Source organism: Nipponia nippon, unplaced genomic scaffold (genome assembly GCF_047370975.1).
Source record: "Nipponia nippon isolate SJK-2023a ecotype South Korea unplaced genomic scaffold, ASM4737097v1 scaffold_3, whole genome shotgun sequence".
NCBI lineage: Eukaryota > Metazoa > Chordata > Aves > Pelecaniformes > Threskiornithidae > Nipponia > Nipponia nippon.
In genome coordinates, this window is record NW_028262347.1 from 18055775 (window position 1) to 18082506 (window position 26732).

The 26732-nt window shown below is 35.5% G+C and overlaps 1 protein-coding gene across 2 annotated transcripts in view; it reads left to right on the forward strand.

Annotated features, from left to right (window-relative positions):
* TBC1D22A (TBC1 domain family member 22A) overlaps positions 1-26732 on the forward strand; it is a 186957-nt gene that overhangs the window by 29742 nt on the left and 130483 nt on the right. For both annotated transcript variants that reach the window (XM_087765515.1, XM_087765516.1), the window contains exons 5-8: positions 3458-3528; positions 8733-8861; positions 10417-10479; positions 19977-20091. In XM_087765515.1, coding sequence (XP_087621641.1) covers positions 3458-3528; positions 8733-8861; positions 10417-10479; positions 19977-20091 — 378 coding nt within the window. The remainder of the gene's footprint in view (positions 1-3457; positions 3529-8732; positions 8862-10416; positions 10480-19976; positions 20092-26732) is intronic.

Below are 26732 nucleotides of genomic sequence, written 5' to 3' on the forward strand. Positions count from 1 at the left end.
AAGAGAGCATCAATCTCAGATTGTTCTGAGAACATAAACCAGGTTCCTTTGAAAATATTTTAAATACTTATTTAGATTTTCTTTTTTTTAAGCTATAGTTCTGTTTTAAAGATGGTACCGCTTTTTAGTTAATAATTTAAGGTTTTCTTGACTATACAGTGAATTCTATTGGCCAGCACTGAAGACAGGTGTGGAATGTCAGTTGATGATCTGAGGAAAGATACAGCTGGAATATATAGGGATAAGGGTGACAAAGGAGGAAAATAAGGAGAAAGGAAGTCTGCAGAAGAGGGTGAAATAGATAAATGAGACTCCGGAGTGATCTGTAAGTAGGAAGCAGAGGTTAGGAAATTAGTGTTAGAAGGGAGAAGGCTTTCTTTTGGTTTTGTAGTCATGCTACTATCAAGGAACCTTGGTATAAGAGTGACCTTTGTCATTGTTACTACTATTTTGTATGTACCTCAGTAGGTGCTCCTTCTGAGGTACCTCTGTGCTTAGAGAAGGGGAGGTAAAAAGAGTTCAGTGCCTTGCTGTATCTAGACCTTCTCTGAACCTAAAATGGCTCTCAGTCTGCCAGTTTGGGTTTCCCTGACTGAAGCTCCCTTGCATTTTTTGTTTTGGAGTTGGGAACAGTAAAACAATTTTAAATTTGTTTCTGCCTGATGGTGTATGTTTTTATTTCCAGATTCAAGAGCAGGCAATAATCTGCTTATGCCAATTAATAAAGAGGGGAGGTGAAGAACTGGCATTACAATTCTTGTGCAAAGAATACTTACTGTAAATGATCAACATGTTGGATAGGGATGGACTGTAAATAAGAAAGAAAATAAAATGTAATCAGTTACAGTGAGCATAGTTATGTTATTAACTCTAGTATATTTAATCTTACTGTTGTCATAGACGTGATGGATAGGCTACAAGTACAAGGAAATACAAGGCTGAAGAATCTTTTGTTTGCTGGAAATCAAATAAGTTGGTTCATATTTGGTGTGTTCTTATACTTTTTCGTTTAGTATCTGGTATTCTAGTCTTTGGATTGCCCGAGGTATATGACTGAATTTATCTTTGGTCGTGCTCAATATGATCTTCCTAAATGGTTAGGTATTCTGCTGTTTTGGTACACTTAGAGTAATATATGTCTAAATATAATTTGTACTGATAGAAAATAACCTTGACTTATTTATGTATTCTTGCTTTAACAAGATGTAACCTTGATGTCCTTTTATTTCTTCTTCTATAGCAAAGATTTAAATTAGTTCATTTAAAAACGAAACTACAGAACAAACCAGGTCTCTAAGTCAAAAACATATTAGGAGATATATTTTTTTCAATTTTCCCCCTGTGTCAGTGTATTTTGGCTTTTTCAGGGGTTTGAAATGTTGTAGAAAAGAAAAGCTTCTATTAATGAAACTTACTTTTGTCAAATACAATAGTATTTTAAAGTTTATAGGCAAAAAACAGTTTCGTTGGTGTTATCAGAAAGTCATTCTTTTTCTTTAGACTGGATTCAAGACTTGTGATAGACACATTCACTTTGATATGATGGGCTTTTAATGTCTTGTTTCTTAATATCTGTTCTTTTTCTCTGCTTTTGTGAGTTTCTACTGTGTTTTGATCCTAATGCAGCATCTGGTCACTGTTTTGCTTGGATTTTGGTGACGTAGCCTCACTGTTCTAAGTGAGATCTCTGTGTGGTTGCTGTTGTCTTGGCTGAGCCTGCTGCCCAAAGTGAGAGGGAAAACGTAACTTGTTGAATGTGTATAGCCAGTACTGTAAAGTTTTTCTTACTTGAACAATTGTTGGTAGGCCCATGTCTGTTTGGAATAGTCGTGATTGGTTTGAAGTGACCACCCTAAAACCACTCATCTACCTGTGGCCATGACAATCTTTCATTTCTGCCTTCTGCCAATTTTCCTCTCTCTTTATTTTCTGTAAGAAAAAGAGATAGAAGTATGAATTCATCCAGCTGGAATTTTTTTTGCCATGATTTGTTTAACTTCATATTAATGCTGTCATCTCATTTTAAGACAAAATGGATTTTGCAAGTATCATTTTTGCTAAAGTAAAAGATGTATCTGAAGTGAAAAATAGAGCATCTTAATGATCAGGTAAATTCATACTGCGAACTCCAGGTTACTAGAGCTTTTTGTTTGCTTTAGTTGATGCTTCTTTGAGAAACTTTAATTGCTAATTAATAAATTTTTTTTGCATTAACTATTTAGCATCAATATACTTTTAAAATCAGATTCCTTTTTCTTAGAATATATTATATATTTTTTAAATATTGTACTGATTTCTGTGGACTATGTTGTCATTCCTGGTTAAAAATAGTTTTAAATGTGTCTAGAAAGGATTTGTTCTATGGTAACATACCACACCTAACATGATAATTTACATTTCTTAGTATTATAGACGCAGATCGCTTTCAGAGTAGTAGAAGGAGGGTGGGGGTGGGAGGATGAAGACAGATGTTGCTAATAGGAGTCTTTGTCTTAACAAAAAAATAAAGAGAATGTGCATCTATAAATGACCAAAGTGAGTCAGTTGTAGTATCCACTCAGAAAGTTCTTATTCTAATTACTTTCTTCTGTGCTTCTTTTTGTTGGGGTGGGTAGATTGACAAAAACTTTAAAAACACTCTAAGTGTAGAATTTAGAAAATATGTGTATATGATAGAGAAGAAATTTGCTGGAATATAGGTAGTTAATTCAAATATATGATTAATTGGAATAAGTATATACAAAGTAAAAAGTAGAATTTTGTTGTTCTGTATTCTTTAGCAGGTTGATAATTTAAACTTGTGTAATTTTAACCCATGTTTTCTACTGAGAGTAAGAAGAGAAAGAGCTACAAGTAGATATCTCATAAAAAATACTGCTTCTTAGGGACACTGTTAAGCATCTTTTGTCTTTACATTTTGCATGATTTTTCTACAATTTTTTTCACATGATAAACAGTTTTCGCAAAAAAAATGTGTGTAATCCCACATATTGGTTTAGCTGGGTATGGTGTCTGACAAGCAGATTCAAGAGAAAGGAGTACAACATGAGGAATGAGAATATGGCATGGGATTAAATTCCAGCATTCAGACATAAAGTATCATTGTGTTTCTGTAACTGCAAATCTCATTTTTAATTAGGATCTGTGTAAGCATACTATACAATAAGTCTGAGTATCTCTTGCATGTTAATGTAAGAGGTATACTAAAAAGTAATGCTGAGAAATACTCTAGAAAGTTACCTTATCACACTCAGTGCCTATTATAGTTATCCCTATGGATACTAATTATCCAGGATTTTATTAATTTGTCAGAACTGCCATATAATTCTGATTTCACTGGACTTTATAAGAAGACATAATCATTGTTGTAAACAACTTTGTGCTAATTTGAATATATCTGTGTATATTAATTGATAATAGTTTCCCTAGTTCTCATGAAATATTTCTCTTTTAATAGAAGAATTACGGAAATTGAGTTGGTCTGGCATTCCCAAACGGGTTCGTCCAATTGCATGGAAGCTTCTTTCAGTAAGTTGTAGTTTTTTTTTTCTTCTTCCTTTGCATTGAGTAGTAATAGTTTTTTTTCAAGCATTGCAAATAATTTTACTTGCGTTGTAATCCATCAGTGATACTTGAAAACGTTGTGTCTTGTTGTTGAATGGTAAATCAAAGTTCTGTTCTTTTGCTCAATTTCAAGATTAATTTGTCAAACTGAAAGGAGGGGAATGAGAAGTAGTAGTAAATCATGTCAGCTGTATATCTTTATTTTTCAGCCTGTCTTCCTCTGAAAGAAAGGCTTATGTGATAACAGTGGCCTCTTTCAACCAATTTTGATGGAATGGTGGAGAGTTCAAAGACAAGTACATTCTTACCATTTTCTTGAAAAAAGGCACACAGTAGAGGAAACGAAGCCTATCGGTGTCCTACAAAAGGCTTCATTCTGACTTCACATTAAAGTAACTACAAGAAAGGATTAACACTGTACTGAGGAAAAGCTGTGATAAAACCTTATGGGATTTTTGGCCAATTTTTCTCTAGTGGTTTAAGACGAACAAATCTGAACCGCTGGGGTCAGTTACCTTTTGGCATTGGCTCTCCTGATGTAAGACCTGTGACTCAGTTCAGGGAGACAAGCTAATTAAAAAGCTAATCACTTTTTTGTAGTGTGAGTTTTTGGCTGCCTGAGCTCTCTGAACTTTGCCCAGTGGTCAGAGGATTTTGCAAGGGCAGTAGCTTGGGAGTAGGTTGACTGAAATACCGTGGAACAGCACACGGAGGTGTTTCAGTTGGGCATCAGAGACAAGTTTACGGGAATCTGGGATTCACTGGGTTTGATGTTACAGAACTGGATTTTTTAATCTCAGTGTTTGCACTATATTTAAAAAGGTTCTTCTGCAAAAATCCAATGTAGTCCTCATAGGAGTATTTTTCATGTCAATCTTTTCAACTATAATACTTAGGATGGCAAACGGTTGTGCATTTTAGCTGTTGTTTGCCTGTGGTTCAGAGAAGAACTTGTGAAGATGTTTGTATTAAAAAGAAGGAAAAATCTCATGCTGTCTACTCTCCAGAGGCTGTGAAAGACACTTTATCAGCAAATCTTCATGCATTTAAGAACTGTTTAAAATTCTGAGTTATACACAACAGTTTAACACTATTGAATTTTTCAGAGAGTAGACTTAAATAGCTTTGCTTTTTATAGAATAATTCAGCGGGGAATGCGAAGTATTTAGTTCAGATTGAGACTGATTTCCAGTGACTGAAAGAGTCTCTCTTGCTGATGAGTTCTACTGAATTTGTGGCTTAGTTCCTTCTAATGCTAAATGCAGATGCAGCTTCTTAATGGTGGATATTCAAATATACTGCTGTAATTGAAATTAAACATGCAGTGTACGATTTATTTTAGTTCTGTTTCCAAAGTTGTTGTCTGATATTTTGGTAATGAAAAGAGCATTTCTTTTTTTTTTTTTTTTTTTCCTCTTCAAGTTTAGGATGCCTGTTTTAAAACGGTCAAAGTAAAAAAAAAAAAAAGTATGGCTAACAAAATTGACTTTGAAACATGGTAAGCTAAAGCATAAGGATAGGTTAAGTTGTGAATCAGAGGACTGACACTGAGGCTGAGAGAATTGCAATTATGCAAAAGTTAACTGCAGTCACTTTCGTACTTTCAAGTAAGAGCATGGGCTTTCCGTGAGCTTCAACTCATTCCATAAGTTGATTTTAGTTTAGTATTCCTGAGATTCCCAGTCTAGAGAAATTCCGAACTGTAGAGTTCCTTTTTTCTGTTGTTTTAACCACTCCAGGATCTATGCCAGTTCAATTCCTATCTTCGGCTGTCTTGCCATACCGCTGCAAAGAAACCTGTCTTCAGGTTATTTTAACTTTAAGAATTAATTATTTTTTTTTGAGTAAGAAACCTACGAAAGTGTGCGTTTTTTTGGTGGGGTGTTTTTTTTGTTTTTTTTTTTTTTACTGTCACCAAATAGCAAAATTTTGAAAGTTCTCAGCTTTTCTTATGAAATTCTTACTGTGATTGCTTATCTGCTAAGTGATCCTCAATTAATACATTTTAGAAACACAAAGACAAGTCATTTAGTAATCACTGCTTTTCTATACTGTAAGGCAGCAGCTTGTTTCATCTTCTTTCTGAAGTGGGGAAGAAAAAGTGCATTGAGTATTTGTGTTCATAAACTCCATGATGCTTTTGTCTAATGGTAATTAATTTTTAAGTCACATTAGGTGTTTAAACATGTTACCTACTGCTAATGTACATCCCAGGTAAGAGGGGGTAATGTGATAATCTTTTGTGCTGTAAGGTGCACTGGGAGCTATTGGGGAAATAAGTGTACAAAAGCAAAACTGTTTTGGTTAAAGATCAGTTGTAAAGCTGCAAAAGACCAGAAAAGCAAAGAAACCAAAGCATAGTTTAGAGCTAAATTGAGGCTGGATGTGTTTGTTTTGGAATTATTCAGAAGTCTTACTTAAGCCCAAACTATGACTTATTTGGGGAACTGAGTACAATTGGTAGTATCTGAGGCAGAAGGTGATTGTCTTGTTTGTAAAATCAGCATTAAAGTTGGAATTTTTAAAATATGATTTAAAAAATTGAATAGTTGAGATATTTATTACATAGTCAGAAGGTTAATAATGTTAATATGTGTTTGATGAATACAGTTTTTCAAAGGAAAAGCATATGAAAATCAATGTAATGCTCAGGGGCTCTTGATGTTATGAATGTCTGTCTACTGGTAACAGTATATATAAAAAAAATTACATGATTTATTTCTAAAATATAGCAAAACCGTTAGGTTTACTGTACCTAAACAGCAAGAGGAACTATTCAGGCTCACTTCTCTTTTGAATAACAAAACTAAAGATATGGTTGCAAAAGCCTTTGGAGGAAATTAATGAATAAACGGATTAAACTCTCTACCAATTTATTCCCTGATGATGTGTTCAAGCCTTTCCAACTTTTAAAAATAAAACCTAATTTGTAAAGTGAACAGGAAACAAGACGTCCAATTGCAAGATTACTTCAGTCTTTGAAACAGAATAATGGCAAAAATACTTGGTGAGAAAATATTGGTATCCTTTGAACAATCACATTTGATCTCACAAATGAATTATTTTCTAATGGAACTAAGATATCCTACAGGAAAAAAAAAACAAAACCAACTGTTGAGAATAAACGGGAGGCAGAATTCAATATTTAACTTAATACAAAACACTGGGACAGGATATTAAATGTCAGACTGAGTCTTGAGGCAAAAGTTAAGCTGGCACAATTTAAAGTACCTGGGACCAGACACAAGTCAGTACATCTTAAAAGATACAGTTTTGCCAAAGCAAGTACCTCTTAAGGTATCTGGAATGTAATATGTTTGTACTTATTCTGTTGTCATCTTAAACTAAAATATACGGGAATAACATTTTACATGGTTTTAATACAGAGATAATTTAAAAAATCTATTGATGTTTTAGTATGGTGTGTATTTTTTATTTTTCCCTAAATGTTGAGCAAAACAGAAGTTATAGAAATGGGATATGATGTTGGATTGTTGCAGGAGAGTAATGGAACCTGTATACTACTACTTTGAGTATTTAATTTTATTGTATAATTAGCAATTTTAGCATGTTAGGTTTACCCCTTCCATTTTTGCATGTAGTGTTTAGGACTGAATAAGAAAGTTGCTTTTGTAGTTAAATGTACAGTGTTTTATTAGTTACTTGTGGTGGGTATGGCTCATTGTATAAGTGCACATATATACTGCACTGCTAGTACAGGATTTTTTTATGTTATGAGGATTTTTTTTTTAAGGAAACTTAAATCTGACATAAATTTGATTTCTCTGTTTTATTAATTACCATTAATATGGTGATAGCTGTTATTGTGGAAGGAGAGCTTTTGTAATATTGGCAAGAAATATTTTAATTTGACTTGACTAGTGAATAATACGATTTTTAGATTTTTCTCATAGTCTTAGATGTCCAGATCTCTTTCAAATCCATCTATCTTTAGAATGATTCTTATATGAACTATTTTTTCAGGACTGCCATGTATGTAAACTATGAACTAGCTTTCTTTTTTTTGCAGTGTTATGGGATATTGATGTTGACCGTTTGAAATGAAGCTGCTTACAAGAAAGCATTAACTATTTCTGAATGTTCAGGAAACTTTTTGGTAGACAGTTACATGAATAATGGTGTTTCTAATAAGTGTACTTTATGTATAAACTGAATATTTAATAACATTCATCATATTTCCTTTTGTAAAATGCTGCAATAGTAACCTGAGCTTGTTTTTTAAATGGAAAGTAGTCTGAGATGCTGGAAATGGGATTCAAATTGGACAAAAGAAGAAAATGAGAATGGATTTTTTTTATTGGGGGGGAAGATTGGGATTTTCAGATATATAGGAATGAGTTCAATGAAGAACAATTCAGATGTATTTTGTACTTAATGCAACGATGTGTAATCCTGCATAACTGGCAGAAGACTTCCTTAGTGTGTCCATGTCTTATGGAAAATAAGATAGTATTTATAAATTGCTTTTGGGAAAGAGCTAAGGAGATGTATAGCTAGTGTTCTTGCACCTAAGAGCCCAGTCACGGGTGCTGTTGAGTCTTTTTCTGTGATGAAACTTTTAATAACCTGTTGAGATGAAGTGAAAGCTTGAAATTACTTTTTTTCTCATCTGAAATAGTGAAATAAAGTAGCTAGAATGTTTTTAAAGCTTTTGAATTAATACTCCATTGTATTACAAGTTTAACCATAATTTAAACATATTTGCTAATGTATGTCATTCCTACTTGAAGGCAACTGAGATAATATGCATTTTGTTTAAAAATTTAATAAAGTTGCTCCAATAATGGCCACATAGGAATGAAGAAATTAATGAACTCATAGAGCATTACATTTATCTGAACTTATTTGAGCTTTTCTCTTTGGAAGGCAAACATCATCTTAGAATTATTGATGAGAAATTGCTTTTTAAAGGTGGAAAAACTTGAAACCTTTTCTTAAAAGCTGGTTTTATTAAGGTGTTTGTATCTGAACTTTTGTATCAGTTGGAATAATTAGAAAACCGATTTACTAAAGGATTTTTCTGATCCACGTAGGACTTCATGGCACTATATCAGTTTATTAGCTTTCCTGTCACATGTAATCAAATACCAGCGGTGCTTTTTGTAAGGCAAAGTGTAATATCCTTTTCATTTCACTGTTGTTTTCAGGGCTATCTTCCTGCAAATGTGGACCGAAGAGAAAGCACTTTAAAAAGAAAACGCAAAGAGTATTTTGCATTTGTTGAACAATACTATGATTCCAGAAATGATGAAAATCACCAAGATACCTATAGACAGGTAGAACACCTACTGAAGGGACTTCTACCTACAGGCCATCTGCTAAAAAACTTTTTATTTATTTTTTTATTTTTTGGATCTGCTACTGTTTTTCTCTATTTCTTTATTCTTTCTTGATAGACAGCTCTCTAATCAATTGTTTTCCTACATTTCAGAAGCAAAAATGTGAAATAATTTGGTCTGAAATTTGAAATAATGGATTTCTTTCACTGTCAGCTTTAGTCATGCTGTGTGGTGCTACTATGGTTTTCCATTTAAAATTATTTGGGTTTTCAAATCTTTCATCTCCTGCTCAGACCCTCCTTCAAATGAGTGAGGATGGTACAAGGAAAGTATAACAGTGATTGTTTTTTACTGGCTCCATATTTCTGCTTAACAAGTTGAAACTGTAAGATGTTCAATAAACATATGAATGTCAAACATTCTTGCCCACCCAGATAAGCAGATAACTTTTCTTCAAGTTTTATATTAACATGAATAGTTTGTATCACTAAGTACAGACTAAGCAATGCTACTTTAGCCTTCCTTAGGACAGAAGAAGCTGAGATATTTCTTTCAGCTTCAAGCCTGACCTTAAGTAGCAAGTATATATGATGGTGTGAATTGAACATGACTTTACACAGGTAGTACTATGCGTGTACTCATAATTACCCATAGGTAATGAGTATTGCCAATATGACTATAATTTGCAAACAATCAAAATGTGATATAAGGATCCTAAAATGTGAAAACAAAGTATATGGTTTCTTTATTTTGCCTCATTGATAGGTTAACTATGACTTAAAGATTTGGCCGTACGTTTTGAAATACAGTAAATCCATGTTATTCCAAAAATAGTGATTGTCATGTTCAACCCCAGCCGGCAACTAAGCACCACACAGCTGCTTGCTCACTTCCCTCACGATGGGATGGGGGAGAGAACTGGAAGGGTAAAAGTGAGAAAACTCGTGGGTTGAGGTAAAGACAGTTTAATAGGTAATGCAAAAGCCGTGCATGCAAGCAAAGCAAAACAAGGAATTCGTTCACTACTTCCCATTGGCAGGCAAGTAAGTGTTCAGCCATCTCCAGGAAAGAAGGGCTCCGTCATGCGTAGTGTTTGCTTGGGAAAACAAACACCATCACTCCGAATGTCCCCCCCTTCCTTCTTCTTCCCCCAGCTTTTTAGGCTGAGCATGATGTCATATGGCATGGAATATCCCTTTGGTCATTTGGGGTCAGCTGTTCCAGTTGTTTCTCATCCCAACTCCTTGTGCACCCCCAGCCTCCTCGCTGGTGGGGTGGTGTGAAAAGCAGAAAAGGCCTTGACTCTGTGTAAGCACTGCTCAGCAATACCTAAAACATCCCTGTGTTACCAACACTGTTTTCAGCACAAATCCCCACATAGCCCTGTACCAGCTACTATGAAGAAAATTAACTCTATCCGAGCCAAAACCAGCACAGTGATACAATGGGATTATAATTAATACTGTAAAACCAGGATTGTTTTAACTATTGTGTTGTTTTAAAAAGTGTCCTGTTGGCTCCTTTTACAGTATTCTTCTTTCTGTCTAATTAGATCCATATAGATATCCCACGCATGAGTCCTGAAGTTTTAAGACTTCAGCCCAAAGTGACAGAGGTAAGAATGATATCTAAAGATTTTTTTTTTAGAAATCATTTTATTAATTAATCTGATATCATGGTGTTGGTTATTAATTAATTTGAAAACACTTGCTATTTTGACATCAGAACTAGCTTTAAAAAGTCCAAAAAATGACGATATGTAAGTATAGGCTAAGAATAACAGTGTAGATGTGAGTAGTAAAAGGAAAGGCATCTCCTTAATCTCCTGGATTGAATCTGTTAGTTTTTTTCTTCGGTCTTGTGCCTTTGAGGTTTTTTTCCTTTTTTGCTTTTTATATATTTTGCTAATAATGTGTTTTTGAAGTAGTCCAGAACATAGTTCCCATGGTTCTATGTATTTGTCAAAATCATTCAAGGTCTGGAAGTTCTTATCATGGTCTTCCACTTGGGAAATTCTCTTTTTGTGAATTTGTAGCATGACTCGTTTATGTTCCTTATTTCATTTTGCTTCTTTTGAAGTTTTATATGTTGAGTACGCTATTTAAATTCTTTTACTACTGTAGTAGATATAAATCAGTTAATGATAAATATGTTCATCAAGTTGGTCTATATTGTTGGGTAATTGAACTCCACACGGACTTTTCTTTGTAAAGTATACAGGTCATAAATAGTATAGATCGTGTGAATCATCCTCTTTCTATTATTTCTTTAAATCCTTCAATTTCTTCTCCTTTCTAATGGTTCTAGTTAGACCTTCAAATGTACTTCCATGTAGGTTCGGTTAGTATCATTACAGAGCCACACAGAACATCTGCTGACAGTTCATTAGATTATATGAGAAGTTAAATGCATAACTAGCTTTCATTTGGTTTTCCGGTCTTTCAATTGTTTGTTTAATGTAAATGCTTCTCTACACGTTTTGGAGAAATCAGTTCGAAGAAATAACCTATTACGTTTTTTTGAAAGAAAATGATATAAGAATACTGTGTTCCATCTGCTTTCTGCACAGTGGTGTTGTACTTGAGCTTTTCTAGAGATGAATCCAGGAGTAAAGTAAGAAAAATAAAGGGACAAGAAGGGAAACAATACCAGCAAGAAATAAACTGTTAAAGAAATGAAGATGATCAGTGTCAGTGTTGTAGCTAGAAATGAGTCGGAAAATGAAATTGGAGGTGAAATTATTTCATGAAAAAATGGCTACAGAAAGAAGAATGTTCAGTACTTCTAAGAGGAAAGAAATTCTTGAACTGTATCAGCAGTAGTCTCTTAAATTATTCTAAAGATGTATTTGCATTCAACATAAAGTGGTGGCTTTTGTGGGGTGGGTTTTTTACTTCCTTACATTGCGTGATTGTACTGCTCTTAAGGTTTCAGTGAAGATCATCTGTGTCTCAAATTAATATGACTGGTGTACAATGATTTTAGTTTTTTAGTTCTTAGTTTAGGTGAACATACCCCAAAATGATGTTGTATTTCCCCCCCCCGTGTTTTAGTGAAGGAGAAATTAGAAGCTATTTAACTTGCCTGGTGTAAGAATCTGTGTATATCCTTGTTTTTAAAGGAAGATTGCAAAGTACAGAACATTTCTTCAAGAATGACTGCTGGGCAGTGTATTTATTTCTAAATTAGCTGAACAACTGTAGAAACAACTTTAAAATAGAAATTCCAGGCAAATCTTCTGTAGAATACATTGAATGTCCTTTCTTTTAATCAAATTATTTGGATAAGTCAACTAGCTTAATAAAAATGATACTAAGACAGTCAGTCTTTGAAGAATATTTTGAAGTAAAGTGTTATGTAGTAAAATGATGATATTGTCAGATAGAAATAGATACCTGTAAGATCTTGGACTAGTTTTTTCTTTTGTTTATTTGATTATGCATGAGACAAGATAAATTTATATGACTGTTCTTAAGAGGTGGTTAATACATTTCTTTAGACTAGATGTGAACTTGATAATAGTTTGTAGGAACACAGCTTTGTATTTACCATGGATATATGCTTTTTCCGTAATACAGTTAGAAATGTTAGAGTAAACTTGTATTGATAATTAAAGAAGATACCGTCAAGGTTTTCTGACATTTGAAATGTGTATTTTTGTTCAATATTTAGTGTGTTGGGGAAAGCATCCTATAATAAGACACTAAAAAGAATTAGAGGTACAGGATAGTTACAAGCCCTTTTTGGTTGAATGATTAACTTAGAGCTAAAGAGTTTGTTTGGGAATTTGGAGAGTATGTTAATGTGAAAAAGATATTAGCGCGGTATTTTTTACAAGCAGTCACAGTTGAAAGAAGATTTTTTTTTTTTTTTATAGCTGAATTATAATTAATCTGAAAATAGGCTGGTTTAATGAAAATGCTGACAGTCAACTTCAGAAGTAGAAGATGCTCCCACAATAAAACATTTCTGTTATTATTGCTTGGGAGTAATTAAAATAAAAAGGAAATACTGTGTCTAGGTAACTTCTTGCTAAGTACAATCCGATATGTCGATAGAACATCAGTAGCAAATATTCTTCAGTAAAGGTCAGTCTGGAATGCAGTTTCAGTTAATTTTGTGGGATCATTAAATTATTTATGTCTTTTTCCCTTTTAATTGTCTTTTGGGAGATAACAACATTGCTCAGGTAGCATATTCATTTAATGTGATTTACTGAGACCTCGTTTGCAAATATTTTTTTTTCACAAAATCAGCATTGTTTTCATTTCTAGTTATTTGTTAAACTTATCCAAAGGTATGTTTTTCTAATGCTTCATTGGATATGTGCATCTTAAACACTGCATTAAAATAGACATTTTAAATCCAGGCTTTTTAGAAACTGTGATTGCTCTTGCAAGTAACATAGAATTACTCCTTAAATTAATTTAGTCTGTTGCATACAGCCCAATATCCCTGCTTGCTGGTCATACTTACATTTCTTTGGGTAGAATGTTTAGTAAATTGAGTCACGTAACAAGTGTAATTGAGCCACGTAAAGTAGATGGACATACTTCTCATCAATGTGATCAAGACATTGTACAGCTAGATTGCTGCTGCTTTCTTGTTAAAAAACCAAACCAAACCAACAAACCACAACACCACCCACCCGCCTCCCTCCCTTCAAAAAAAAAAAAAATCCTTATCCATACTCTATCCCATCCATCTTTCCTGATCCAACCCCTTTTTTCTTCCATAGTGAGTAGTAATGAAATGGATAGAAAAATGACAGAAAGCTTGGAGGAGTGAGATGTGACAGCTGATTAACACTAAAAAAACAAAACCAAAAACAAACCAAAAAAAAACCCCCCAAAACCAAAACAAAACCCAACAGTGTAAAACAAAGGTGTATTGTCATTGAATCATAGAATTGTTTAGGTTGGAAAAGACCTTTAAGATCATCAAGTCCAACCGTTAACCTAGCACTGCCAAGTCCACTGCTAAACCATGTCCCTAAGCAACACATCTACCCATCTTTTAAATATCTCCAGGGATAGGGACTCAACCACTGCCTTGGGCAGTCTGTTCCAATGCCTGACTACCCTTTTGGTGAAGAAGTTTTTCCTAATATCCAACCTAAACCTCCCCTGGTGCAGCTTGAGGCCGTTTCCTCTCATCCTATTCCTATTGCTTGTTACTAGACAGAAGAGACCAACCCCCACCTCGCTACAACCTCCTTGCAGGTAGTTGTAGAGAGCAAGAAGGTCTCCCCTCAGCCTCCTCTTCTCCAGACTAAACAACCCCAGCTCCCTCAGCCGCTCCTCACAGGACTTGTTCTCTAGACTGTTCACCAACTTCGTTGCCCTCCTCTGGACACGCTGCAGCACCTCGATGTCCTTCTTGTAGTGAGGGGCCCAAAACTGAACACAGGATTCAAGGTGCGGCCTCACCAGTGCCGAGTACAGGGGCACTATCACCTCCCTGGTCCTGCTGGCCACACTATTTCTGATACAAGCCAGGATGCTCTTGGCCCTCTTTGCCACCTGAGCACATTGCTGGCTCATGCTCAGGTGGCTGTCAACCAACACCCCCAGGTCCTTTTCAGCCAGGCAGCTCTCCAGCCACTCCTCCCCCAGCCTGTAGCATTGCATGGGGTTGTTGTGACCCAAGTGCAAGACCTGGCACTGAGCCTTGTTGAACCTCATACAGGTTTAATAATAATTAAACTGTTGTTATTGTAATTATTAATAATTATTAATAATTTTAATAATATTCTGTTAGTTGGGAGTGAATGGTTTTGAGGTACAGAAGAATAACAATGTGAAAATGGTGGATAGCAGCAGTCAGTGGGATAAGGGGAAATCTAGGAAGTATTTGACTTATAAAGAAGTGATAGAGATCTGATTTAATTTTTACTGATCCATCAGTATTCTGAACTTTACAGAGTCACGGGATCTTCATGTGTTAGATGTTTTTAGAGCTCCACTGATCTTCTGGCTAGATGTGTGTGCTACTGGGACGGTGGGCTTGCATATGTCTTTGCCTTTGCTCTCTGTGTGATCTAAGCCAAGCCCATCTTGCTTGATGTCATCTTATAAAGACTAGTGCAGATGATGCTGGAAGGGTCATAACATCCAACTTCTCCCTTGTTTCTTCCTCTCCCTTTCTGGGTTTTTGGAGCCCTACCCTAGCTCAGCCTAATCCCTTGTCCTCACAGGGGATCCCTTCCTACTCGCAAGGGCTTAATGCAGACAGGGGCCTTGTGTTGTTCCCAGATCTGACTCCCTTCTAGGGAGGGGGAAGATGTTGCTGGTCCCAGGTGAGCAACGGTCACTTCGCCTTTCTTAAGGCGAGATGGCAAGAAGTATAAACTAGAGAAGGGAATTGGAGTATGGGTCAAAGATGGGTTTCAAAAGGTGGCATAGTGTTCAAGAATATTATTGTGGATATTATGATGGTTTTTGTACATATTAATTTTTGATGCTGCAGAGATTTAGAATAACGATACTGCTACTAGGAAAAAAGTTACTTAGAATGAGGTGAAGAGATTGTAGGTGACAGCTGAAAAAAATTGCTAGTCAAAAGGCCAGAAACCTAACACGTGTATAAACCTCACAATGTCTTCTGACTTCAGTTTCCAGATGTTACTATTCCAGGATTTTTGTTCTTCTTGGTGGTATCTGAGTCTGTTCCCAAAGGGTTTTTCATTAGAGGTAATAAACCTGTTTTAATTTCTTATCTGAACCTGGAATTCAGTTTCTGTAATGAAATGCTTTATTTTAGAGACAGGTGTTTTGAGTCTGAAGTGTGGGGATAACACATAATAATGAGTTCCTTTTAAATTCGGTTTAAAGTGTTTATTTTTTTATGGGAGTTATGTAGATCGGGGGAGGGGGGAAGGTGATGTTAGAGCGAAGACTTAAAGGACTGGGAATAAATAAATAGTGGCCCTCAAAGAGGAGGAGAGAGGAGTTGGAGTCAAGTTTATTTTAAAGACTAATGACTGTAAGTGTAGGTTTAATAAATTTGATTAGTTGATGTGGAGTAGTCTGTAATTTATTATAAATTTCTACTTTATCTTTAACTGAGTTTTGCTGAAATGGATAGTACGTGGGTATGTATTTCCCATCTAAGCTTGCATTTTATGGGAGAACTAATTTCAAGGAAACAACACGGTTTAAAAATAGTTCATAGATTTTTTTTTTTTTTCCCCCACCTATTTCCCCCCCCCCCCCTACTTAGAGAAACAAAAATCAAATTCTCAAAAGCTTTCATGATTAAAGCTTTGGGGGTTTTGGAGTTCCTCTGAGGTGGCAAAACCCACAAGAAATTAAAAATCTGCATTTAAGCTAATGGATTCTTCTCTTTATGTATATAGTTCTTACTGTTATCATGAATGAAAGTTAAATTCAAAGGAGAATAATTGATTGGTAATGACTTCTCATGAGATGTAGTGGTTCATAGTAGAAAAGTAATTCCAGTTTCTGTTGCTGGTTTGGAAATCAGGAAGGAAACCTTTTGGGAAGGTGACCTTTTTAATGAGTCCTATTTGAACACAGTGATGAGTGCTGTGTAGAAACTTAAATCAGTCTGCCTTTCAGGTATTCAGTGCTCACTTTTTTCAGTTCAGAACAGTAAATGAGACTTTATGAAAATGGGTAGGAAAATCAAAACACTATTTCAGTGTGCATTTGTTGAATTTCTGATTATCATAAAATCATAGAATACCAGGTTGGAAGGGACCTCAAGGATCATCTGGTCCAACCTTTCGAGCACAATCTAGATGAGATGACCCAGCACCATGTCCAGCTGAGTCTTAAACTTGCTCAGCGTAGCGGAGTCAACCACTTCCCTGGGGAGATTATTCCAATGATTGCCTGTTCTCATTGTGAAAAATTTGCCTCTCGTGTCCAATCGGAATCTCCCTGGGAGTAACTTGTACCCGTTACCCCTTGTCCTCACCATGTGACTCCTTGTAAAAGAGGAGTCTTCGTCTTCTTTGTAGCTCCCCTTTAAGTACTGGTACATGGTGATGAGATCACCTCTAAGCCTCCTTTTCTCAAGGCTGAACAAACCCAGCTCTCTCAGCCTATCCTCATACGGCAGGCTTCCCAGACCCTTGGTCATCTTGGTGGCCCTTCTCTGGACACCCTCCAGCCTGTCCACATCTTTTTTGTATACTGGGGACCAGAACTGTACACAGTATTCCAGGTGTGGCCTGACAAACACCGAGTAGAGAGGGATAATGACTTCTTATCTCTGCTGGTGATGCCCTTGTTGATGCAACCCAGCCTCCTATTGGCCTTCTTGGCCGCAGCAGCACCCTGTTCATTCATGCTGAGCTTCCTGTCCACCAGGACCCCCAGGTCCCTCTCCACAGAGCTGCTCTCCAGCCAGGTGGATCCCAGTCTGAGCTGCACTCCTGGATTATGTTTTCCCTGGTGCAAGACCTTACACTTGTCTTCGTTAAAAGACAAAAGATTAGATGTGTTTAGGGATATTAAATCCGGTGTGCCAATCACTGACTGATGCTTCCTGCTCAGTAATATTAAAAAAAAACTCCAAAAAACAAACCCAAACAAAAAACCCAACCACAGCCCCGCCTACATCTTAGTTTTGATACCTGGATTTTAATAATGCTTTGAAATCCACAGGCATCTCAATTTGCAGTGCAAACTATGTATATTATCAGGTTCTGAGGAAAGGAAAGGTTGGTGGTACAATTTTGGGGGTTATTTGACTTGAGACATGCCTTCATGAAAAGCACTATTTTTATAGTTTTTACAATGAGTATTTTTATAGCTGTTACTTACTGAATTACTGATTTTTTTGTTTTGTTTCTTACTATGCATATTTTGTAACCCCACCACACCAGCAGTTTTTTGTTTAGGCTAGTGCATAATGCTATTCTGCATTCAGCAGTTGCTATTTACATACGCTTTTCTAGTCACCTCTATCTGAAATTTGTTTTCAAGAAAGTTATTTGTATTTGCAGTATGTTAAACATGTCCTTTATTTGAAGCAAGGCACAGAATGGTAACACTGATAATACTGAAAAACTAATGTTACTGAAATCAGAAATGACAACTGACAGAAGCAGGAAGGATGGCAGTGAGCTAACTGACCTAGATAGATTTGTAGCTTTCCAGTAATTATAAAAATATGACATAAGCAACTGTAATTTCATAAAGGTATAATTTTGTAAAATGTAAAAGCAAGCTGTAAATGGCAGAACTTAAGGTCTTTATACAGTTGTTGACAGACAATGAAACCCCACTAGCTATTGCTTGATGGGCAGAAGTTGATGTTTTTTCAGTTTAATATGCAGTGCATATTAAAAAACATGAGGTGACAGGACTAGCACCAAGAAGAATTTATAGCTAAAGGAGTAAGCTAAAGTAAGTAATGAAAACAAGAAGCTTTTAGGGAGGCATTCATTTAACAAATTCTCCATTTCTGCCTAATCTTTGCCCAAAAACTGGAATCATACTGAGCAAAACCCAAATCTTAATTGTAGCTGTAACGGATCAGACGTGAGCTGCATTAAGGCTTGTGTTTCAGTGCCCACCAAAGCTTTTCATGTCTGCTGTTGTTGACTGTCTCTCTTGTTCTGTGGATTTTCAGCACGCCAGGGAAACATAGAACCTGGAGACTAAGGCAAGTTGATTCTCAAAAGAAGCCTGTGGGAGAAGGGTAGATGTTGATGTTTGAGACTTGTTTTCAAAGCAAGAAGCACAAATGTGTTTCAGCTTCAGGTAGCTCATGTGGAAGCCTGTGATGGGACACTCAATCACCAGGATGCCGAGTCACAGATGCCTAGACTTTTCATTACTTGAAAATGACTGTAAGAGGGCTTCTAAACTAAAGAATAAGGTTTTATTTAAACCAGAATTAGAATAGTGAACTTCTTAATTTAGCAAAAACTTGAAGTGAGATTGAATAGAAATAATACAGCCTTCATAAACTAAAATTCCTCTCCCCATTGCGTCCTTTCGGGGCAGGTCTTTTATGGGCTTTCTTAGGCCTGAGCATTCATTGACTTCTGGGGTTGCAGCAAACTATGCAACCTCCCTGGGGTCCTTACAAAGTCTCTCCTTTTTTATTAGTATTGAGGCCCGCTCTTAAGAGCGACATAGTCCTTTGGTTTGAGCTCTTTTGTCTCTGTTCTGCTTGCCTGCCTCTGCATTCTGGTTTCTTGGGCAGACCTTCCAGGGAAAGAGCAAATGTTCTTTTTCTTCAGAAAATTATAACTGATTGAGTACCTGTAATTAGGGCAAAGCACATAGCAGCTTTCACTCTGCTGCTTATTTGCAGCATTTTAAAGACATGTAGCACATTCAGAAGCAAATAATTGAGAGGAAACACAGCTTGTCACAGACCTAAATTGTGTCAGAGATAAGTTCTGTGATTTCCTTGCTCCATACTCTTCTCATGCTGTCCTTCCCGTGATCAGATATGTTGTGGCCTCGGGAGCTTCTGCAGATCCTAAGCAAGGTGCAATTTACAGAGTTGAGGGGGTGAGGTTATGTGATACAGCAGGCAGTTGCCTTATTTCTACGTTTCCTGATTCTTTTCAGATTTTTTTATTAACCAGTATACATGCTTCTGAAGTCTAAAACCCCGCACTGCAGTATTAGGCAAGCTCAACTATTACAGAATCTTTATGGGCATGTTATTAAAAAAAATCTAAGCTATATGAAGTACTTCTTTCTCTTATTTAGGAATAAATGGAATACTATACTGATAAAATACTTCTTTCAAAGAGGTGAAAAATCATGGGAAGATGATTTAATGTTTCTGTCTCTTGAGGAAAGAGGAATTTTATATTATTGGAAAAGCTCCAGTGAATAAGTGCTACTTTGTTGTAACTACTGTAACTGAATTATATACTAGATTGATTTTAACATTTGCTAGTACCCTGAAAATGCTTTCTTTTGAAGAACTGAGAAGCTTACTTAGCATGGGAAGTTAATTATGAATACTAGTGTTCATTTTTTGCTTTTGTATGCATATTTTTATACTAGTAACTCTATGATATTAAATTTGTCCTTGTATAATTTTCAAGTGTCGTCTTGTTTAAAATGTGCTCCTCACTTGATAAATTATCTAATAGTTTCTTTAACTCTTTTTCAGATCTTTGAAAGAATTTTGTTTATCTGGGCAATACGTCATCCAGCCAGTGGATATGTTCAGGGCATAAATGATCTTGTTACCCCTTTTTTTGTAGTCTTCGTTTGTGAATATATAGGTAAGATTTGTTTTAGTACTGAATTATGAATTGGTACTGGTTTTGGAACAGCATCTTCATTTTAATCTGAATAGCAATTTGGATTAGCTAATGAAAGCATAATTTGTTACATGAATTTTATAATAAATTTTTGTAATTATAAATCTGTATAATTCTATTTAAATATGTACTGAGAAGCAGTCAGACTTTAAGTAGTCAGTGAAGTTCAGGAATCTGTCAGGTTTTTATTCCAAACAACCTCCCCCCCACCCCGTGCCCAACAAAAACCAACCAACCAAAAGCTTCTGTAGAAGTTGCAGACAGCATTCTCATTTGTCAGATCTGAAAGCAGGTGAAAGAAACACAGTCTAGCATTTGCTTTCATCTTGATTTCTAGTTAAGAAGTGTTAACCACTCCTGATGCTTTTTGCTTCATAGGTGGTTTTATTCTCCCTTTCTCTCTCTCTTCTAATTCATGTTTCTTGTGAAAACTTTACATTGTACATATGAAATGAGCAGGTGTTTAAAAAAAAAAAAAACCAAAACCAAAAAACCAAACCCAACCACCACCAACAAAAAAACCCCACACCAAAACAAGAAAAAAAAATGAAAGAAGGAAATTTTTTTTTTAAATGAGTGGCAGGGAAATTAGAGGGAACCTATTAAACTGGATCTGTGGCTGAAAGAATGGCAACCTGGAATTAGGGTCTGAAAACTAAGGCAGCAGTAATCAAATTTCTCTGGTTAAGAGCTCTGCTTTTCTGGGGCTCACAACACTACTAACAGTAGTAGCGTAAACAGCTGTATTTCTGTTGCGTTTGTGGCCTTATATGTAAATATGCTTTTTGAAAACTTTATTTGGCAAACTCTGATATTGGTTAAATGCTCATCTCTTACTAGAATATCATTCATATCTTAAAGTTATATATTGGTATCTAAGTCTTATGAACATTAAGAGTATGGCTTATCATTAACAATAATTAATTAATAATTTGGATATAACTATGGATATAAAAGGTAAGGTTAAACTGTAAAAATGACAGTGTTAATCTGGCTTAAATTAAAACTGTTGTCCTTTTATTTCTATTTGTCCTGCACACATACAATGAAAATACACAATGCTTATATGTAAACTTGAGCAACGTGTTGTCTGGCTACTTCAGTGAGGCTATATATAGTGCATTCTGACTACCTTGTCTATGCAAGATGCCCATTGGTGTCTTAATCCAGATTGATTAGATTTAATGAAGGACAGATTATCCTTGAGTGGATGATAGACTATCCATTTACTCATTTGCATGGCAACACCTCTGCCGCTTTGTTCTTGTTTCATAGAGGGACATTTCATTGCTAAGCAACTAATGAGAACTACTGCTGCTTTCTTCCTAATCATCTCTTAAGTAGGGTAGAGGCCTACTCCTGAGAGTACTTGCAGTTTCTGCCTTTTACTCCCTCATTTGACAGATAATGAAAATGTTCTTAATGATCCTAGAACAGTAGGGTCTCCAGTAGACTTCAGGGTTGTTAATTGAAATAAGAAGTTCAAATGAGACGTGATTAGAGAATTGATATTGCATGTTAAATAGACCATTTAATTAATATGGTAAATAAGTTTGTCTTTACCACCAACTTACATTTGGAGACCCTGGTGATTGTTAATATATTTGCCAGTTTGTCAGTATTTTTGTATTGGAGTGCATAGTTATTCCAGTAAGTGTCCAGTGAAGAAAGACAAAACTCAAAAACTAACAACGGTAAAAGATATTTTTGTGACTGAAAATGTATGAAACTCAGAAAACTGTATTCTAAAAGCTCATTTAAAAGTCAATATCTATATAATAAGAAAAATACCAAAATGAAGGTATTTTCTTCAATATAGTAGTGGTCCTGGCAAAGTGCTAACAGCAGTTATTTTCCCCCAGTGACATATAAAAACTGTCTAAGGTTTGTCTTTAAATAGCTTTTTGATTTGAGTCTTTCTAATATATTGAAGTTACACTGAGTGATGCATTCAGGTTAGAATGAATAAGAGTGTGCATTTTACTTAAACTTGAAATGGTGACATTAAATTTATGAAGTACCTCAGAAATCCTGAGATTTGTAATAAAATTATAGAAGGGTTCAAAACTCAGACTACAAATTGTGCTTAAGTAATTTAGAATTAAATAGAAATAAATGCAGAATTGCATGCTTCCTAGCAAAAATGTTTAAGCTATTAATGTATTTAATATTTACTCTAGTAATACTCTGTATTCACCTTAGATTTTTATTCTAGATCTTATTTCTTGCTCTGATTTTAAATGAATATTGATTTGTACCTTAAATTGCTTTATTTATTTCTTTAACTATTGATTTTTGTATTTTTCTCAATTTAACTGAAACCTTTGTGTTGCAGTTCTGAGTCACTTGGGTCCTGATTCATGCCACTGAAAGTGATAATGCCTTTTATTTTAGGTTCTTTCTAGAATTAAAAAAAAAAAAGAGTCCTAAAGGGTTATTGAAGAATAATAATAAATTATTATTCTTAACAATGCCATTAATAATAAATGTGTGCTGATTAGATCATCTGACAGTATATCCTGATAATCTTTACACACAGTTGCAGTTTTGTCACATATTTTGGTGGGGGGAAAGCCATGTTTATTTTTGCTTTATCACAACTGGGAGTGCCCTTAATCCTTAATCTTGCATAACAAGTGTGTGACACATTTATTCTAGTGGTGGGAGTCTTTCTGCTCTGCTAAAGACATCCAAAAACCATTTGTAAAAGTGTTGTTAAAGAACTTTTGAAGATACAAATGACATGTATGGAAGTGATAGTTTACTTGCCTAGTAACATTTTCATTCAAATCTGAATGCCAAAAAGTAGGTTTGTGGGTCTTTTTAAAAGGACCAAAGTCATAGATGTTTTGATGGTTTAATATGGATTGAGGTACCTAATTTTAGCACATAAGTTCACACATTAGAACAGGTTGAGTGACTGAATGTAGGAATTGAATATGTTAAAAGTTGAGAGCATTCTTTCAACCTTTCCAGTAGTGTAGGTATGATGGAAGTGTAATTTGGTAATGTCTCATTAGTTCCCCACTCTGCAATAAAAGCAGAATACTGTAACATTTTCAGCAAGACAGAACTTGGTTGTCAAACCAAGCCAGAAGAGGCACAGCCACAAGTAATGAAAATTTCAGAGGGGGGTAGGTACTGGCCCCTGCTGGAATACAGTAGATTCAGATTAGGATTTCTGGTCTAAATTAGGAGGAGGAGGAATTTAAACCTTAGGTTTCTCATACCAGGTGATTGTGTATGTCAATATCAACTTTTTTTTTTGTCTTCCATGAAAAATGCTAGAGATCTGTGAGCTTATTGTGCCATAATATAACAGCTTCTGTGGAATTTGAAACACTAGTGGTACGGGAAAACCGTTGCGTGCTTACGTCTAACCACCTACATGACACAGCAGTGTTATAACAAATGCTAATTACTGTCAGGGCAGTTTTCCTGAAAGCTCTGTGTTTTTGTAGCGTATTAGGTTCTGTCAAAATGAATCTCGTCCATGTAGATGAAATTTCAGAGGCATTTTTGTTAATGAGATAAGATATACCATGTGACTGCTCACTGTTTGCTGACTTAATGTGGACAAGGACATTTTGCACTGAATTGCAAGTCCTATTTCAAGTTGCCACACACGTTGCTCTCTTTATACACCTTCCTGTTGCTCTCAGTTCCTGTTGATCTACATTGTTTGCGAATATTAAGTTGTGCTGCACAGTTGCTTGCGGTTTCTTGCTCATGGAGTCAGCTATGCTTCGCTACATCTGATTTCAGTAATTCACTGGGCCTTGTGTGTATGTCTAGAACTACAGAGAGGACCTGGATTTATTCACTATCCAGAGAGATGAAAGTTCAAGAGAAACACCATCCTAATAAGGATGCATGTCAGGCCATTGCTAAGTGGGATGGCTGTGTGAGATCACTTTGAGACCCCCTAGCAGTGTTGGATCAAGAGGAAATCAGGAGTTAGTAGGACGTGAAGGGCAGAAAATGAACACTATCGTAGCACTTCATCATTTTATGTCGGATAAAGGATGTCAAGAAAAATGAAGCTGCTGAAGATGGGAATGGCAATTGAGATACTGTCTGCAATCTTCTTGCAATAGAGGAGCTTGAGACAATTTGAGGATGCTTACAAGAACTCATGAACTGAAAACTTTGGAAAGAAGGATCTTACCCTTGTAAGTATTTTTCTTGTGACCTTAAATCCCTTTGTAGAAGGCATTAAATGCAACTTCTGTTACCTAGTGTTTTTTAAATTGATACTGTCATGACTTTGTGGAATAATTATTTCAGGCTTGAATCCTAATGGGATTGGAATGGGATTTAGTCCCAGACCAGTGTTACTGTGAGAACATAAAGGTTCTTTGGTCCTGGAAAAGCCAGTCTGTCTATAGCTCTCTTGCTTACCTCTCTTTCCATTCACACTTGTGGGTCACAGGAAATATTCCTGTCCTTAAAATGAGATTTCGTACTGGTTATTGCTTCCTTTCCTTCCTTTTCAGCATATCTGCTGCAAATAATTAGATTTAAAACTATTAATTTTGTTTTTTCCATAGTTTGTTGAATGCTGTATCAAAAATTGTTATTTTCATAGTATAATTGGAGTAGCGTTTCAGAGCGTTGTCATGGCTGTATCTGAGGTAGTTCCTCAGTGTTTGTTTATAAAATATGAAAAAGTTGTCAGTTTAGCAGAGGGTTTTTTTTCAGGGAAGAGAGTTGTAATTTTTGTGCAGTAAGTAAATCTGTTTAGAATGTACATAAAACTGAATTTCTGAATGATGAGGCAGTAATCCAGAGAGCAAAAAGTATTAACCCATCTACTCCAGAGAGCTGCTAGAAGATTTTTCCAGTACTTACAGGGTTAGAAGGTAAAATTTTGTTTAGCATGCCTTATTTCCTTTACAAGACCAAGCTGATATTGTGATTGCTGCAGTATATAAAGTAATCTGAGATAATTCATCCTGCTATCTAAATACCTAGACCTTTCTTATTCAGTTCCACCAATTCGCTAGTCCTTGGAGAATTATGAATAAGGCTCATGCATAGGGGTTTTGAGGAGATAAAGTGGAAAAGTTGTAACATATTTGTAATTATTTTACTTAGAAGAGACTGAGTGAAACTGAGTGAAACTGAGGGAATGACAAATTGTTTTGATAAAATGGAAGTTGAAGAAGGAGCTATGACTGGATTAACTGGATGCTTCTCTCCCTCTCAGGCCCTTCATGTGGTTGGAGACTGATAGAATCATCCTTCCTGTCTTCTGGTTTACCAGGAAAGAAATACTGGAAAACCTGCCAGCATAGAGTGCTCAGGAGTGTGAGGGATTTCTTCAGTATGAGACATGAAAAAATTTTATTTCCAATTGTTGTATGCTCTTGAAGTTTTCTGATAATTTTGGAATTACGCTTTGTAACAAACTTCTACTGTTTTAATGCTTTTCTTTGTTCAAATAAATACATGGTTTTTTGAACAATACTGTATTAAAATGTTTTTATTTACACATTTGTTTGAAATGATTTATGAAACTTATACAGATTAAATCTGGATGAAAGCACTGACATGAAGCGTAATTGACATTTTAACATTTTCTTGCAAGTTGTAAAAGTATTAAGAAAACATTTCCTCATTTTTTAAAGCCATTGTAAAACTTGCATGAAAAACTATTCAAAATAATGTAAATCACTCTTGTCATATGAAAATTCAATGCCACAAGTTCCATTTGATCACATTAAATTTTCTCTCAATGCAAATCACCAGTAATGTAGTTTCCACATACAAAGGTATATTTCAGTGCTGTTTCTTAATAATTTTCATGATGTTTTATAGTAATTCTCATAACATCAGTGAAGTTGACTGAAATTCTCATAAACATGAACAATATTCTGTGAACTATTCTTTGGTAATTGAATAGAATATTTTTAGCTGTGTGATTTGGGTAGGCAAAGAATGAAGAAAGCTTACACAAAACTCTCTTGAATTCAAGTCTTGAAAATACTGAAAACCCAATTCTATCTTCTACATAAATCCAGAAAACATCATATGCATTCCTCTGTAAAAGATCTGCAACATAGACAAGCCGCTCAGTGATCTGAAACTTTCGACTTACCTGTCAATTCTCTTTGAAGCACTCTTTGCTTTCATGTATTATGAAACACTTACATATATGTATATATACAACTATAGCATGACACAGAAATTGTTCATCATTATCTCAGCTTGCTGTGGGATAACCACTGTTCACTTTTTCAGTTTCTAGGAATATGTTCCCCCACTCTCACCCTGCTGATGTGCCCATCTATTGTCCAGTAGAAAGTATTTTGAAAGTGGTGCAGAGTAGCTGATGAGAGGGATGACTGTGATAAGTAAGATAAACAGCATTTGAATTTGGTTTTACACATGGAGGATTCCTGCTTTGCACCATGGAAAAGGTGAAGAAGATCCACAAGTAAGCAGAGACCTGTGTTGTGCCCATCCATGGTGCTGAGAACTTGGTACTTCTGTACCAGTCTTCAGTGCTGTGTGGCAGCGCTGATTTTGACTGCAGTGGGAAAGCGGCTAGAAATGATAGGTGCTGAAAGAGAGCCCTAACAGGTTGTTTCCTAACTCAT